We start from the raw sequence: 17,886 nt of genomic DNA, 5'->3' as shown, positions 1-17,886 counted from the left end.
GAAACAATTATCCTTTAACATTTTTTTAACAAGTAAATAAATGATTTTAGTCTATAAATATTTGTTAAGCATTTATTTTGTGTCCAGGCATGGGACACAAGAAAATATAGAGACAATGAAACCTAATCTCTGCTATTAAGCCCAATTGGGGAAATAGATGTAAACAAATAATTTTGTATAAATTAAAATGCTTGATGTTCATAATCATTAAAAAATGCCAGGTAGCATCAAAGACTGGTATTTTCCGGCTGTGCCTAAGATGGAAGTACTTCAGGAAGGACCCAAATAAGATTTTTCTACCATATGGGCTCTGTCTCAGATAGATACATCTAGTGAAAAAAGTTGTTCACACTAAAATATGCAATTCAGGTCCTTTTAAAAGTCCATACATTTTCTCTAGGCTTTTCATTGCTATAAGGGCTATTAGTGATAAAATTTTGTTACCTTTGATGAGAATAAGTGATTTCTTAAACATATATGATAAGTTCTGTAAAACATTTTAATTTTTAATTTTTACATGAGTATAGCAGGGTTTTAGGCTAATAAAAAATTTCAGAGTTGATTCTTATAATGTCTTTCTTCCATGAACATCAGTAAGTTCTGCTAACTTATTAAGTTTCACTACAATTTTCTCTGGTTCTCTTTACCTTTACCACCATGATTCTTCCAAATTTGACTTCTTTCCTCAGACACAACCTCATCCTCAGCTGATGACCTTACTTCGTACTCCACTGAGAAAACCAAAGCCCTGTGCCTGCAATTCTCTCCTCCTCCCACCTTGCATATGAATGCAACCTTCCTTTCTATTTTCCCATCTCTGTGGAAAAAGGTCAGCCCTTCTGTCCACGGCTAATCTCTTCACCTGTGACCAGGGTCCCATGCCTTCCCCATCCAACACATTTTGTCCTATCAACTTCTCTTTGTCTCTCCTATATTTTCAATCTCTTTCTTTCAGTAAATAAACATATACAAATGTCTTTTATATTTAAAGAACAGTCCATACTTATTTCCACCTTCTTTTCTTCCTTAACTCCCCCAAAAACTGCAACCTGTCTTCTACCTTGATTGCTCTATAGAAGAACCACTGTTCAGATCTTTAACCACTTCTCTAAGTGTTGCCAAAGCCAACAGACACAACTTAATCTGCATCTTAACATGGACTCTGTTAACCATGTCCTCTGTTTTCCTTGGCTTTTAGTACACCAGTCTCCTATGTTTAATCCTCTCTCTCTGAGTCCTTCTCAGCTCCATTCATTTTCTCTTCTTCCTTTGTTCAGGTTGTAATTTTCAGTGTTGCCTTAGGCTTTATTCTCTTTTATAGGTCTTCTCACACTGTATGTTTTCTGGTCGATCTCATGCAAAACTCGGGCTTCAACAACAGGTTATTCCATCGAGGACTACCAAATCAAAGATGTTTTTGATGAAACATGGACCCATATTTCTTAGTGTTTTTTAGAATCTCCACTTGGATAATATATAAATAATTCAAACTTAAAATATTTAAAACTGAATTCACCTTTTTTCCCATAACTGTCGAACTCGTCCTGTCCCAGTACTAACATGATTTGGTCATATTTGGCATTAGCCTGAACTTCTCTATCATCAACATTCACTCAGTCCCTATCTGAATATCTAATGGTCTAGAATGAAATGCACACATGGGAGACAAGACTACGGAGGAAAAGACAGAGCACGAAGGTCTTTGTGAGCTAAGCTGGGCAGTTTAACCTGAATCCTGAAATCTATGAGGAATCACCAAAATCATTAAAATCAAGGTCTACTTCAGCCATACTAGGCTACTTGCAGTTCCTGGAACAGTGGCATTCATTTTTCTACAATGGCTTTGTAAATGCCATTACCTATTACTAGAATCCCCTTCTTCTTTCTCACCCAGCATCTACCCATCATTTACAACTGAACTCACCCTCTCCAAGAGGCTCCCCCGGGCTCTTCCTTACCCTTCAGTCTGGGTTACTTCTTCTCTCTGTTTCCATAAAATGCTGTACATCCCTCTAATCATACAATTTATCAGTAGTATCCATTCTATCATCTTTGATTTACTTCTGTATCTTTTCACGTAGTCTGTGAACTCTTTGAGGGTCTAGACTCTTAGTAGCAATCATAGTGCCTAGCATTACAGTAGGCATACAATAAACAGAGAAACTGAGGCATGGGAGGGTTAAGTGATATGCAGGTGATTTAACATGTAAGCAACTCTCAGTTAATCCAGTCTCTCTGTGTTTCGTGTTTAGTGTGGTTTGGTGGTAGTGGAAGTCTTTCTGCCTTAGGTGTTAGGGGACATAATCTCCTTTAATAATTAGGCACAGTGTACCACGATAGGTTTACTAACAGGATGAGGAAGAACAAAGGAGGAAATAAAAGGAAGTAACTACTAGGATAAGGACAATCAGAGCATTCAGAGTCAAGGCTTTGAGCCAACCCTAAAAGGCAATTTAGAATCCTGGGCTGTAACACTTACGGCAGCAGACAGTTGTCACCTGAGCATGGGAAGTGTTAGAGAGCCAGTAACTGTGTTCTTCAAGGATTCCAGTCCTAGACTCCTGGTATCCAAGGGTATTGCACAGATCCTTGGGGTCAGTCCTGAGGTCCAAGCTTAGACCAGGGAAATTCAGGGAGAGGTTTGCCCTAGAGACTTGGCAGGACATGTCAGTTCTTTTGAGATTCTGAAGGTTTCTTCTCTCTCAAGTAAAGAAATAGCCGAGTGTTTCAAATCCAACTTTAATCCACGGACTCCAGGAGATACATACTTGGGCCAATTTACAGGGTGACTAAATCAAAATACCTGTCTTTTGACCCATAACTAGCTATTAACTACCCCAGCAAAGGCTGAGAAAAGAAGAAGGCTGATTAAAGGAGCCTCTGCCCACCCTTGCAACGTTGACTAACTAGCCACCTGAGGTTGTTTGATTTTGTCTACCTAGCAAAGACTCCACAGCTGATTTAAAACGAATCTGTGGAACTTAGCAAGATTTACCTGTAACCGTTCTCCATTTTTAAGCCAAGTGATTACAGGTGGGGGCACTGCATCCGATTTGCATTCCAATGTCATCTGTCTGTTCCGTAACACAGTGAAATCCTGGGACTCATCAGTTCCAGCAATATTAGGGGGTACTGGGAGTGAGAACAAATATATCAAAGGCTTTCAATAAATGAGATGTAAAATAATCTGGATTATCATAGGTGTTCAACAAATGTTACTTCTGCTATACAGAATAAGAGGCATAAACTTAAAATATTACTCATTCAATTTACAGTACAAATGATTGCAAATAGTGGAATATTCTTTTATCTTAGTACTTTCACATACATTAAGAATAAAATTCTTCCCACAGCCACATTAATGATAGGATAATAATGTAATATAATCACATTATTATCACCATTTAACAGGTAACAAAATTAAGGCACAAAGAAGGGATTCCTTGTCTAGGTTCTACATTTGGTAATAATCTTCTCTTTAAAATAACAGATTTTAAAACTACTAAATTAGGGTCTGTCCATCATAATACACAGAATCATATATATGTTTATTAATATGTAGAAATATATCTTTTTTATGTGACTCAAATTATATACACAATTTACATGTCAATTAATGGCAGGTCTAATTTGTGTGTAGGGCTGGCAGGGGGAGGGGAGTACTCCTACATTATGCCAGTCTGCACTGCCTAGTCATTTAGGCTATGAGAATGAGATAAAGATCTTCTCTTTAGTTTTTTAAATGTTCCTCTCCATAAAGAGTAATTCCCACTTCTATGTCAAAATAGTATTGGCCAGAGTCTAATTGCCCAACTTTTCTAAAAGAAGGTAATTTGGCCTTAAATGTGTGTGTGTGTGTGTGTGTGTGTGTGTGTGTGTGTATAACCAAGAAGTGTACTCACAGAAATTTATCAAAATAAAATAATTAAGGGAATAGGCCAACACGTACATACAAAGATGTCGATAACAGTGTTGCTTATATTTGTAAAAATATAGAAAGACCTTAAATATCTAAAAATAGGTAATGGATTAAATAAATAAATCCATATTCATAAAATGAATACTATGCAATCACTAAAAAATAATGTCATAAAAGTATATATTTTTTTGACATTAACACATGTACATCAAACCATTGAGATAAAAAAACAAGTTAAATATTATATACTGTATGATCACATTTCTGTGACAAAATATTTATATGCAAAAAGGTTTTATCTTTATGTGGTGAGATTATGGATGATTTTTATTTTCTTTTTTATCATAATTTATATTCTATGATTTTAAAATCACTGACTATGAATTATTTGTGCAGGAATAAAACAAATAACAAAAAAATTCACTGAACTATTCCTGAAAAGCACTTGATCAGTCAAATATAAGAATCAGATTTGCAAAATACATATTTCCTAATGCATAAACATATCTTATGATGTGCTATGGAGTTACCCCACGTTCCACAAACTAGGCCTCTAATTAGGTATTAGCGTGTGATGGACTGCAGGACATTTTGCCAAATTTACCGTGCACTCTCACTAAATGTTCTTTATCATCATCTCCTGCAGGACTGGACGCCAGACATGTATATCTTCCTGTATCTTCCACCTACAAAAGACAAAGAAGTGAATTACACAATGTTAACATGTTGGTTTTGGTGACAAGAATAAATATCCACTGGAATGAATATAAAAGTCTCACAAAAGGCAAGGTATCATTAAGATAGCACACTCATAAAAATTTAATAAACTGTTTTAACATTTGTGATTAGTACTTTGATATAGAGCATTGCTTGGCATCTCTAAACGTAAATCTATGTTTTAACAGGATTTCAGTATTTGATCTCAGAATGCTTGCATGTTAGGTATATTTAATGATCTCAGAAAAGGCAGATACATATAGGTCCCAGCACCATACATGACAGACTAGTTAGTATTTATTGAAGAAATAAATATTTATGGGTTTAAATTGCAGACTAAACAGTTGAATTGGAGTCTTCCTGAAGAAAATAAAATACATTAAATAAACAAACAAAATATCAGGTTATTTAAATAAAGCACACTATTACCATATTTTGACTCTACCTTTGGTATACATGGTAAAACAAAAGGTTTATATTATGTAATTTGGCTGTAAATAAGGTCAGACTGACAGCAAAATCTACTATTTTCTGACTAAAACCAGAAACATTTCTTTAAAACCCCCCACGCATAGCTTCCACTGGAAGTGTTAGTCTTCATTCATATGTTTGACATTGTATAGACACAAGTCATGTTTCTGTATGTGTAAAGTATACTCTGGAAAATAGATGATCTTACTACTGTGAGAAACGTATTCTGGAAAAGTAAAAAAAACACTTTTCACTGAACACTCTTAGAATACTGGGAATTTTTAAATTCTTACATTCAAAACTGACTTTATAGGCTATGGAAACACTTTTTGGCAGGCTGCAAAAACTCCTTTGAAAAAATTTAAGACTAGTATGTTAAGAACAGTATGTTTGGAAAAGTACTTAAATACAACTTTAGAAGAATGACATTCACATAGTCCTTCAATTAAGAATTCAAAATGATGTACTATCGCCTAGAGAATAACTTTTGAATTTGTCATCATATCTTTAAAACCTCTAAAAGTCAAGTCTTCTCTACCAACTCAGTGTATTCCCAAATGATATGGCCCCCTCCACTTGTCCTGACTTAGCCAAACTTCAATCACCACAAACGAGTACTCCTAAATCTTGCCTCCTCCAAGAAATATTTCCTGACAACTTATGCCATTGGATATCGACAGTCATTATTTGCAGCCACATTTTCTACAGTGTGTTCTGTTAATAGGATGTTTGAAAAATTATAGTTAATCAGATTTCTTTAGAGTAAGATTTTGCAGAGTTGTTGACAAGCATTACGGCTCACAAAGGAGGGGAGGGTACAGTATATCAAGTTTTCCAAACCTGTTTGGTCATAGAATTTTTTCCCCTTTGGAAATAATCACAGAACAAGTATTTGATGGAAGACATCTTAGGAAACTCTTGTCTCTACCACACAATTTGGAATTTGCAAAGAAACCATTATGTGCCAAGCATAACTATATGTCATAGATACATACACAAAAAGACAAAGTTCAGATAAGTAAAATACAATTTAGTAAGTGCTATAACAGAGATATGTACAAAATGCTCTGAAAACAGAGGAGCAGAAGAACCCAGAGCGGTATTGGGATTTGATAATATTTAATTTTTCACTTCTATAATGTTTTTAATGGTTTTCTTGTTGTTTCTTTTTGTAATCTTATCATACGTGTAGTTTATTTCTCCTCGACAACTGGAAACTTTTTGAAGGCTGAGAAATGTCTCATGTATTTTGTTTGTATTCTCCATAATAGCTAGAACACGTGGGTCACCATTTAACGGTCTATGAGAACTTTGTCTTGTTTTGTTATAATCTAACTTTTCATTCTTGCATTTAAGACCTACTGTAATGTGGCCTTAATCTCCCTTTCAAGCTTTATTTACCATGATTCCTTTATATTTATTATTCTATTCCACACACTTTCCTGTCTCCATGCTATTCCTTATGCTACAAATTTCTTTTGCTTCCTTTTTGGTCTGTTGTAATTATAACATTCAGGGGTTTTGATTCAGTAAGCAGTTTGACCTGAGTCTTCTCTGGGTTATTGCAATGTTTGACAGAGAGAAGACAGGACTAGAAGGTGTGTTTTCCTTGATGTCAGAAACAAGAACTGCGCTGAGTTCCACTGGCTAGGCTTTTGAACCAGATCCAGCTCCATTACTTTGAGCAGCAGTAAGTACTTGGCAGGTGAGTCCCTAATCTCTCTGTGTTTGTTTCTGGATTTGTAGAATGAGGATAAAGACATTGCCTCACAGAGTAGTCATGAGGGTCAGGGGTGTGATAGAGCCCAGAGCTGAACACGGGACTGACATGATTTATAATCCTTAGCTCTCTTTTTCCAGCTCCTTTTCCCTCCTCTTTCCTCAGTGAAAATGCACACAAAATATGATTAAATAATTTGTTATTTTATTTTTAAATGAATGATGATTATAACAACAATAATAGCAGCAGCAACAACAATTCTATCTAACTCTATTTTAGCATCACCACACGCCTGTGCCACCAGTCTAAGCACATCATGTTAGATTATCTCCAAATCCCCAAGTGTTTGAATTAAGTATTATTACTATTTTTATTCCCAGTTTACAGATAAGGGCATTAGTGCACAGATGGATAATATTCGTAACATCAAGTTTGCCTTTGTTAGTAGAAGATTATTATAATAAGGCATCCCAGACATACTTCTCTTTAATATATTCACATTTCAGATTAACTTTCTTAAACACAAACTAAAAGAACAGTCAATTTCACTGAATTGATTATTTTTTGAAAAATTGTGTCTCTTCAGATTTTCATATCTGGTAGTTCATTTTGGAGATCGAAAGCGCTCTTTGAGACCTCCTATATATGCACGTTGGATTGCTTTGTTGCCAGTTCCGTAAAGGGTTACATGGCACAAAATAAGAGCTTCAGGAAATATATTATCACTTATAGCACTGTGAAAACTTGCAAAAATTAATGTGAAGGTATCTCGCTTTATTCTGAGTTTAATATTATACTTCCACTTCTTTTTAGTCATGTTACCTTGTAAGCATCTACCCAACCACTCAGATCATAGACTCAACCTACTTTTGCTAAAGTTACAGAGATCCGTGATATATCCAGATTCAAAGACATCATTCTCCAACATTTCTCATATATCAGTAAGTGAGAAGTTTAACCTAGGATAAAATAATTGTATAAACTTTGACACCTACCTGAGCACTAGCTATTCGAAGAACCTCTCCTCCTCCAAGAGCCTGTACCTGATCCATCTGTGGAAGGGGCCGTCCATCTTTCATCCAGGTAATTTTAGGAGCTGGGATTCCAGAAGCAATGCAGGTGAGTTCAAGTGGATTATTAACAATCACTGATATCTCTACAGCTTCTTCAGATCCATTGATATGAGGTGGTTCTATTTAAAGAGAATTGGAAACAATAACAAAATAAACTTGTTTTATAAAATAGTGCTGATTAAAGAAACTTTTTAAAAGAAAATTAAACTCAACTTTATGTTCATGTGATATAAATTGATTGGAACAAGGATACCAAAATGATAATTCCTAGATATCATCGCCATTTGTCACCAGCATTATTTTAAAAGGGATGGATCATGTCTATAATAGATCATGAAGTAAATTACAAGACAAGCCATTACAAGATCATTATAGCACAGCAATTAGAATTCACATAATTAGAGCAGTCTCACCTAACTGTGAAGATCGTAAAACAATAAAAACTAAACTTAAAGATAGGAACTTAAACATATTGAATATTTTTGCACCTTTTAAATACCTATTCTTTCTGGAAAAGCAATAGGCAAATGCTATGAAATTTTGCTATTATCTTTTCCATAAAGAAATTTAAGGGGAAACATGACTAAGCAGAAGAAAAACAGTTACAGTTGGAGATGATTTCTGCATAAAACACATTTGTTATGTTTGGGCAGGAATAATTTCCTTTTTTGTTATTTATACTTCTAAATTACCTTTCTCAAGAGGATGTTAAAGAATCTAAACATTTAGAAGAAACATTAAGGTTTCTTAGTCCAACTATCTCCAAGTTTAGGAATCCCTTTAAAACAGATTTCCCTTACAACAATCATTCAAGTTTTCTATGAATGTTTCCAGGTTACTATTTCGCAAGGCAGCCAAAATTGCTGTTGGACAGCTCCAAGAATCAGCCTTTTTTTTTTTTTTTTTTTTTTTAAATCAGACACATAGTTTAGAAGAGAGGTTCACAGCAGAGGATCTGGAGTCAAACAGCCTGAGTTTGAATCCTGGGCCCAAGAATTACTAGGTTAGTGGATTTGGGCAAATCTCTAAAATAAGGATAGTACTATTATTTAATTAATAGGATTGTTAGGATTCAATGAGATAATCTATAAACTATATATTTCTTTTGTGTTTCTGAATCCATTTTATTTTACAATTAAGGGTTTGAAACAAGTTATTACTATTATAATCTCCACTACAGCTGTTGGTATTATTATTAAATTCTGCTTCCTAAAAATTTCTACCTATAGCCCTCATCTCCTTTATGGAAAAAGATAATATATTAAATCTGTACTCCTTTTCAGATTATAATTAAGAAGCCAGAGTTTCTTAACCATTGTCCCACATGACCTCTTTTTCATTTTCATCCATTTTATGTATTGCTGTCAAAATACATTTTCTTAAGTGCATTTTACATTGATCCAAGATTTCTTGGTTAAAATTAAATTTCAGCATCTCCATGCTGTTTACTGAATTAAATAAAAATTCCTCATCGTCATTACCAAAGCCAGACAAAGCCAATACAAAGAAGGAAAATTACAGGCCAATATTGCTGATGAACATAGATGCAAAAATTCTCAAAACAATATTGGCAAACCGAATACAGCAATGCATTAAAAAGATCATACAGCAGGATCAAGCGGGATTTATACCAGGGACGCAGGGATGGTTCAACATCCACAAATCAATCAACATGATACACCACATCAAAAAAACAAAGAATAAAAACCACATGGTCATCTCAATAGCTGCAGAGAAGGCATCTGACAAGATACAACATCGATTTATGATAAAAACTCTCAACAAAATGGGTATAGAAGGAAACTACCTCAACATAATAAAGGCTATTTATGACAAACCCACAGCCAACATCATACTCAACGGGGAAAGGCTGAAAGCCATTCCTCTGAGAACAGGAACGAGACAAGGCTACCCACTCTCACCACTCTTGTTCAACATAGTATTGAAGGTTTTGGCCACAGCGATTAGGCAAGAAAAAGGAATAAAAGGAATCCAAATAGGAAACGAAGAAGTGAAACTTTCACTATTTGCAGACGACATGATTTTATATACAGAAAACCCTAAAGAATCCATTGGAAAACTATTATAAATAATCAACAACTACAGCAAAGTCGCAGGGTACAAAATCAATCTACAAAAATCAGTTGCATTTCTGTATGCTAATAATGAACTAACAGAAAGAGAGCTCAAAAAGATAATACCATTTACAATTGTATCAAAAAGAATAAAATATCTAGGAATAAATCTTACCAAGGAGGTGAAAGACCTTAACAATGAAACTACAAGACATTATTGAAAGAAATCAATGATGACATAAAGAAATGGAAAGACATCCCATGCACATGGATTGGAAGAATAAACATAGTTAAAATGCCTATATTACCTAAAGCAATCTACAGATTCAATGCAATCTCAATCAGAATCTCAATGACATTCTTCACAGAAATAGAAAAAAGAATACTAAAATTCATATGGGGCAACAAAAAACCCCGAATAGCTAAAGCAATCCTAATAAAAAAGAACAAAGCAGGAGGCATCACAATCCCTAGCTTCAAAACATACTACAAAGCAATAGTAATCAAAACAGCATGGTACTGGTACAAAAACAGACACACAGATCAATGGAACAGAATTGAATGCCCAGAAATAAAACCACACATATATGGACAGCTAATTTTCAACAAAGGAGCTAAGAACATACAATGGAGAAAGGAAAGCCTCTTCAATAAATGGTGTTGGGAAAACTGGACAGCCACATGCAAGACAATGAAAGTTGACCATCTGCTATCGCCATTCACAAAAATTTACTCAAAATGGATCAACGACCAGAAGGTGAGACCTGAAACTATAAAACTCATAGAAGAAAATATAGGCAACACACTATTTGACATTGGTCATAAAGGAATCTTTTCGGATGACATGTCTACCTAGACTAGGGAAAGTAAAGAAAAAATAAGCAAGTGGGACTTTATCACATTAAAGAGCTTCTACAAGACAAATGAAACCGAGATCAAGAAGAACAGACAACCCACCAGCTGGGAGAAAATATTTGCAAAACATATATCTGACAAGGGGTTAATCTCCATAATATATAAAGAACACACACAACTGAACAACAAAAAAACAAACAACCCGGTCAAAAAATGGGCAGAGGAAATGAACAGACACTTCTCCAAAGAAGATATACAGATGGCCAATAAGCATATGAAAAGATGTTCAACATCACTAATCATCAGGGAAATGAAAATCAAAACAACACTAAGATATCACCTCATGCCCGTTAGAATGGCTATAATCACCAAGACAAAAAATAACAAATGTTGGAGAGGATGTGGAGAAACGGGAACCCTCATACACAGCTGGTAGGAATGCAAACTGGTGCAGCCTCTATGGAAAACGGTATGGAGATTCCTCAAAGAATTAAAAATAGAAATACCCTATGATCCAGCTATCCCATCACTGGGAATATATCCAACGAACCTGAAATCAACAATCCAAAGAGGCTTATGCACCCCTATGTTCATTGCAGCATTATTCACCATAGCCAAGAAGTGGAAGCAACCCAAGTGTCCCTCAACTGATGACTGGATCAAGAAGATGTGGTATATATACACAATGCAATACTATTCGGCCATAAAAAATACAAAATCATCCCATTTGCAACAACATGGATGGACCTGGAGGGTATTATGTTAAGTGAAATAAGCCAGACAGAGAAAGACAAACAGTGTATGATCTCACTCATATGTGGAATATAAACCAACACATGGACAGAGAAACTTTATTGTGGTTACCAGGGGCAATGGGGGTGGGAGGTGGGCACAAGGGGTGAAGGGAGCCATGTATATGGTGATGGACAAACAAAAATGTACAACCCAAAATTTCACAATGTTATAAACTATTAAAACATCAATAAAAAAAAATTCCTCATCATGGCTTCCAAGGCTTCCACAATATGGCCTTGATCTATCTTTATAATATTATCTACTCTTAATATACTTATATGTAACCTAGAGTTCAAATTAGACTACTTGTCTCCCTCAACAAGTCCTGTCCTCTCTTGCTCTGTGACTTTACTACTGCTATTCCTTCTAACGGAACATCCTCTACACAGTCTCATCCCCTAACTGAGCATGTTTAACTACTATCAAGGTCACCTTAATGCCATTAAATTCATTTGTAAAAACCATAAATCCTTTCTTGATTCTCTCAACAAACTATAAAATTTCTATCCTTTTTAATTTCCATAGCATATTGTTTACATCATTCAAAAGCAGTTATCTGATTCTCCATTTGACTACGGCCAATTCTTTATTCCTCTCACTTATTGGTTACTTATTATGTGCCAGTCACTGTGGATACACAGATTAATTAGGCATGGGATTTATCCTCAAAAGCTTATAGTCACTAGATTTAAAACAACGACAACAACAGAAACAATAACATGTTCCGAACTGGCTCGAATCCCAGTCATGAGATCTTATATGCGTTAAGTGATTGTGAAATATTTTACTCTGCATCTTGTCCATATGTCTTTTACTTTGGGCAGAGTAGGAGTTGTCCACACTCTGATGACTCCAGAACTTATATTTCAAGCCTAGATCTCTCTTCTGAGTTCCAGATCCATAAATCCAATGATCAGATAAACAACTCCAGTGAGATGTTTGAAAACTACTTCAAATTCAACATATATTCAGACCGAACCTACTACCTTATTCTTCAAAACCTGGTCCTTTTCCAGCATTCCCTACATTTAGGTGATGGATATAACAATCATTCAGTCACATAAGCCAGAAACTAGGAATCATCCTTGATATTTTCTTCTTCATCACTCCCCTATGTCCAAATCCACAACTAAGTTCTAATACTTCTACTTACGATTATTTCTAGAATATATCTTTTCCTCTCACCTCCATCACTAATCTGAGCTACAATATCGTTTACTTGAATTAATATCTCCTCCTTCCTGGCTGAAGGTGCCTGCTCAATATCATTTATTTGTGTCTTTCATATTAAGAGACCCCAAATTTGTTGGGGTTGTCAATGTGCTAAAAACCACATTTCCTAGCCTCTTTAGTAGATAGCAGAAGGAGAGGCATGAGAAGATTCTGACCACTGAGACGTAAATGGAAATGGTTTTGTGGGGGCTTCTAAGAAAGTCCCTAAAGGGGCAACTCTTTGCCCTTCCTATTTTTCCTGCTCTATTGTTGCATCTAGTGATGCTGGAGGTGAGAAGACAATGCACGATCACTGACCGATCACGATGCAAAGGCCAAGAGAACTGTAAATATCTGAACTGCTGAATGCATGCAACTACTGCCGACCTCCAGACATCTCACTCAGCGAGAAAGACAAACGCTCTTTGTTTAAGCCATGATATTTAGACTCTCAGTTATTCACAGCCAAATATAATTCCTAATATACACTGGTTTCTCAGAATCCATTCTTGTCCTGCTCCAAGTAGCTCTCCACTTTGCAGTCATAGTGGTCTTTTCAAAGTGCAACTCTACTCATGGCATTCCATTTATCGGAACTTTTAATGGCTTTTCACTGTTCTAGGATAAAAACCAAAATTCTTAATGTGGTCGGCAAAGCCCTTCATACCCTGGACCCTGTCAAACCCCCATCTGTATTTTGTATGATTTTCTTCCTTGTTTTCACTATTCTAGCCACATTGGACTTTTCAGAACCACTAATACACCATGACACCTCCCACCATGTGGATAGAATTAAGTTCAGAATTGCAATTCCCCCAGTGAGGACGTTCACATTCACATTCCGAGTGTAGCACTGGCCAAAGTGAAGAGTTTTTCAGGTTTTGATGGAATTAGCTTTCCATAGATGCTGAAACACTAAAACTTCTCATCTTTCTGCTGAGCCAGTTTTCAAATCTGTTTTAAGAAAACATGATCCTTATAAACCCTTCAGCTGGGAAGGTTATTCTTTGTACAGTACTCTAACAATACTATTGTTATTTTTGTCCTTTGTTTTCTACATCCAGAAATGCACTGCGCTGTGATTCTGCTCCTGGTTCTTGAATTCCTAGAGGAGTATTATTTCTCTCTTTCCTCACTGCCACCTGCTGGTCCAGGCCCCTGCACTTTCAGGCCTGTATGAATACAACGGACTCTTCAATTCATTCTTCACTCTGTCATCAGGAAACTTTTTGGAAATCAAATCTGCTTGTAACATATTCCTGCTTAAGCTTCTTCTATTGCCTTGGTAATGAGGTCCAAATTCTCTAACATGTTCCCAAGGCTCTTCACACTTTGGCTTCCGCCACGTATATTTCCAGTCTCGTCTCCTGCTACTCTTTCTTTCACACTCAGTTGCAGTGAGAACAGATGCATAACTCAAGCTCTCTCACTTCTAGATGAAAGATGTAGGCAACTCCTCACTCACCTCTACAGTCCTGCCTTTTAAGGCTCAGATTTATCCTTGAGGAGATCTTCTCTGAACTTTGCCATCCCACAGAATGTAATTTTAACCATATAATCCTGATCATACTCAAAAGTAATTACTCCTCAATATCTGTGTTCCCCCTAGATGTAGGAACTTGAGGGCTGAGGCCACATCTTTCTTATTCAATGAGGCATTCAAGTACCTGTCACACTATATGTCACATAGTAAGTGCTCAATTATCATTTGTTACATGATGACTAGAAACATGCCTGGCACATAATGTATTGTCAATAATTAATACTTAATATTTGAATAATTAATGTACAAGATCACATTTATGTTATCTCCTGTTATTCCATATATTCTGTGAATTGATGTACAGGAATTTGTTATTCCACCCCTCTTCACGGACACACATTTTCTTCTGCCTTTTGTTTCTAAATATCCCGGAGTACTGCCTCCACTACCACCTTCATTCTATGGAACACTCATCTACACCACGGTATCTCTCTTTGTTTATTTAGACATTATTCTGCCCCCTTCTACAGTTAAAACTCCCTTTAATCCTTCTGATAAGTATCTAATGCCATTCATTTCAATCCAATAAATAAATATTATGTGTCAAATGTCATGCTAAGCCCTGGGAAGACAGCAATAAGTAAGAAGGGTACTGCGCATCATAGAGCTTGACTAAGGATGAAGCAGACTTTTAAGGTTACATAAATAATTAAATTGTAATAGGTACTATGAGAAAGATTACAGGGCATCCTGAAAACATTTGGCTAAACTCTTGCCAAAATTCTTCTTATTGCTCCCTGTGGGGTACACTTTGTTCTATGTAAGGAGCCTGAGGTTTTACCTCCATCATAGTGAAAAAACAAACAAAACTCCAAAAAATTATTGATTATTAAAATAGTCAGTTCATTTCATTCATCTTCATTTTTCTTCCAAAGTCAATAATTTTGACTTCGGGAAAAGATGTGTTTTCTCTTTATGCTATTTGTTTGCATGTAGAACATTGGAATACACATTTTAAGTATTTTTTTAATGCACACAATAGTAAATAGAACTAGTCTATTTGAAATGACTATTACAACAATAATCTACAGATTGGATCATTTAAAGACTGTTTGGAATAACACACAACAGTATAAATAAATTATGCCTTTCCATTAAATTGCTATTACCAGATGTGCTTTTAGTTCTTGGAATAAGTTAAAAAGCTACTTACTAATTGCTTATATGACTTTGTCAATAAATAATGTTTTACAAGCAGGAGTTTTCATCTTTTTAGACAGATAAGAAACACAATACTTTAAATTTAACATGTTTCAGATAAGAAACACAATACTTTAAATTTAACATGTTTCAGATAAGAGTAAACATAGGTGAATTACAAAACAGAAATACAAAGTCTTTACAAATTTTGTCCCATAGCAAATGATTCTAAGAATTATACTTATTATAGGTCTTTATTGTCACTTACTTCCTACTTATTGAATGTTTACATACCTAGGACCTTCAGGATAAAGTGTTTGCTGACTTCTCCCGCTTCATTTGAGGCAATACAGGTGTACCTTCCTGAATCTTCAGTCTCTGCTTTGATGAGTTGAAGGACCATTCCTTGAGTGCTTATTGTCAGATGGGCATCAAGCCCCAAAGGCTCGCCATCTCTAAGCCAGGACATCCTGGGAGTTGGAGTTCCACCTGTAAAGCATGTCATGGAGGTGGAACTACCCTTGACAATTGTGATTTCTTCTGTTCCCATTGCATTGTCCAGATTTGGTGGTACTGTATAGAAAACAAAATAAGCAAAATTTATGTATCTATTATAATTTGAGATCAATTTAGATTAAGAAATTTAAATAGTTCAATTAGTTCTATAGTTTTTCTATGATGTATAAAAATATAGAATTTAAAATAACATATAATTGATGACTCTACTATGAAAATATGTGTTAGGTAGGCTAATTATTAACCTTCCAAAGTTTTTAGCAATGAAACCTCAGGATTGTTTTCTTGTAGAACATACAAAATTTAAATGTGTTTTGAATTTCGGCCATTTTTTAACTTTTTAGGTTTGCCTCTTTAATTTATTATAATGTATACTATGCTTCCAGAAGTATACTCTCACTACTTTGTGTGGAATAAATAAAATAATATCAAGTTCTACAGTAAGCTTTATATAATCCAACATAAGTCATTTTTAGGCTATAGTAAATAGTTACTTAACTGTTCTGAGACATTCTTGGTGATTGAGAAATCCGGGCCAGTAAACCTTAATATTTCAGAAATGGAATGTTTTGAGTTCCCTATCTACACATCACACAGAGACATATATATGCACATATCGATTCACATCTGAAATACTCTAAATAAGACACTAATATTAGAAAACAGTCTTAACTTTGTATGAAAAGACCAGTCTTGTGTCTGGATTGAAATGTTATTTTTAAAAAGTTTGATTTCATTTAATGCAAAATTCCAGGTTGGAAGAGTATTTTGACAGACAGTATGCTCCAATAAATATGGACCCCTGGGGAGAAAATGCATTCTTCTCCAGTTAGCAAGATCCTACTTGACCAATCCTTTCTGATACCTCAACAAATAGAAGCCAGTTGCTTAATATTAGACACATAGTAAGGTATTAGGGTCACTTCTGTGACATACCAAAAACTTGAAGATTATAATGTTTATTATCCACCCCGGCTCTGTTGGAGGCCACACAAGTATATACGGCAACATCATTCACCTGAGCTCTCACAATCCTGAAAAACAATTTGACCCAACATTTCATAATTTGATCCTATTCAACATATAGAAATAAAATACTTATGATTTATATATAAATTATAGAAGGTGACTTATGCTGGGAAATTTTAGTTATGAAGCTTATAACTATCATCACAAATATAGATGCCTCAAATGCAGTTGATTCACTAAAGTTGATTAGGCACTGACAGTCAGCCACAGAAAATATAACACAATTTGAGAGGGAAACATTTTTCAAATATATATTAATAGAGAACGACGCTAACATGAAAATCACATGATTGTGGTAGGTGCCTTCCTCTCATTTTGCCATATAAAGTTTTACCCAAAATAGTAGTTCTTGGAAATTTATATCTGATAGTCTGTCTATGAAAGACCTATTTTATACAAATTTACTAAAACATAAGCATTTGAATAAGAATAAAAAACCATGTCAATTTTATATTTGTTATGCTCCTTCTTCTAAAAAGATCTTGAAGGGGAAACAAAGAAACAAACAATAGTAAAGACTCAAGAGAAAAAAATTTTTAAACACTATTTAGATGAAGTTAAAGTCTACAATCGCAATGACTTTGTCTAGTAAATCACACACAGTAAAAGCTGACCTGATAACCTGCCCTCCTGACAGCAACCGGATATGGGAGGAGAGAGGCAGAGGAAGTCCATTCTTTAGCCAGTTTATCTGTGGTGGAGGTATCCCAGTGGCTCTGCATTCAATATTTATTGACATATCCACCAAAGCCATTAGTTTCTCTGCTTCTTCTTTATTACCCCTAATTGAAGGTGGAACTATGTCATGCAGAAAATAAGAA

At 35.2% G+C, this 17,886-nt stretch overlaps 1 protein-coding gene across 5 annotated transcripts in view; it reads right to left on the bottom strand.

Moving 5' to 3' along the window:
- Window positions 1-17,886, bottom strand: part of HMCN1 (hemicentin 1) — a 465,592-nt gene that overhangs the window by 79,054 nt on the left and 368,652 nt on the right. For all 5 annotated transcript variants that reach the window (XM_087439017.1, XM_004424923.3, XM_087439001.1 and 2 more), the window contains 6 exons: window positions 17,680-17,863; window positions 16,973-17,070; window positions 15,815-16,093; window positions 7,823-8,019; window positions 4,524-4,605; window positions 2,996-3,132 (listed from right to left, as the gene is read on the bottom strand). In XM_087439017.1, the coding sequence (XP_087295143.1) occupies window positions 2,996-3,132; window positions 4,524-4,605; window positions 7,823-8,019; window positions 15,815-16,093; window positions 16,973-17,070; window positions 17,680-17,863 (977 nt within the window). The remainder of the gene's footprint in view (window positions 1-2,995; window positions 3,133-4,523; window positions 4,606-7,822; window positions 8,020-15,814; window positions 16,094-16,972; window positions 17,071-17,679; window positions 17,864-17,886) is intronic.

The sequence above is a fragment of the Ceratotherium simum genome, chromosome 2 (assembly GCF_057802395.1).
Source record: "Ceratotherium simum simum isolate JZ-2026a chromosome 2, ASM5780239v1, whole genome shotgun sequence".
Lineage (NCBI taxonomy): Eukaryota > Metazoa > Chordata > Mammalia > Perissodactyla > Rhinocerotidae > Ceratotherium > Ceratotherium simum.
This window is presented reverse-complemented; position numbering and strand designations above follow the sequence as displayed.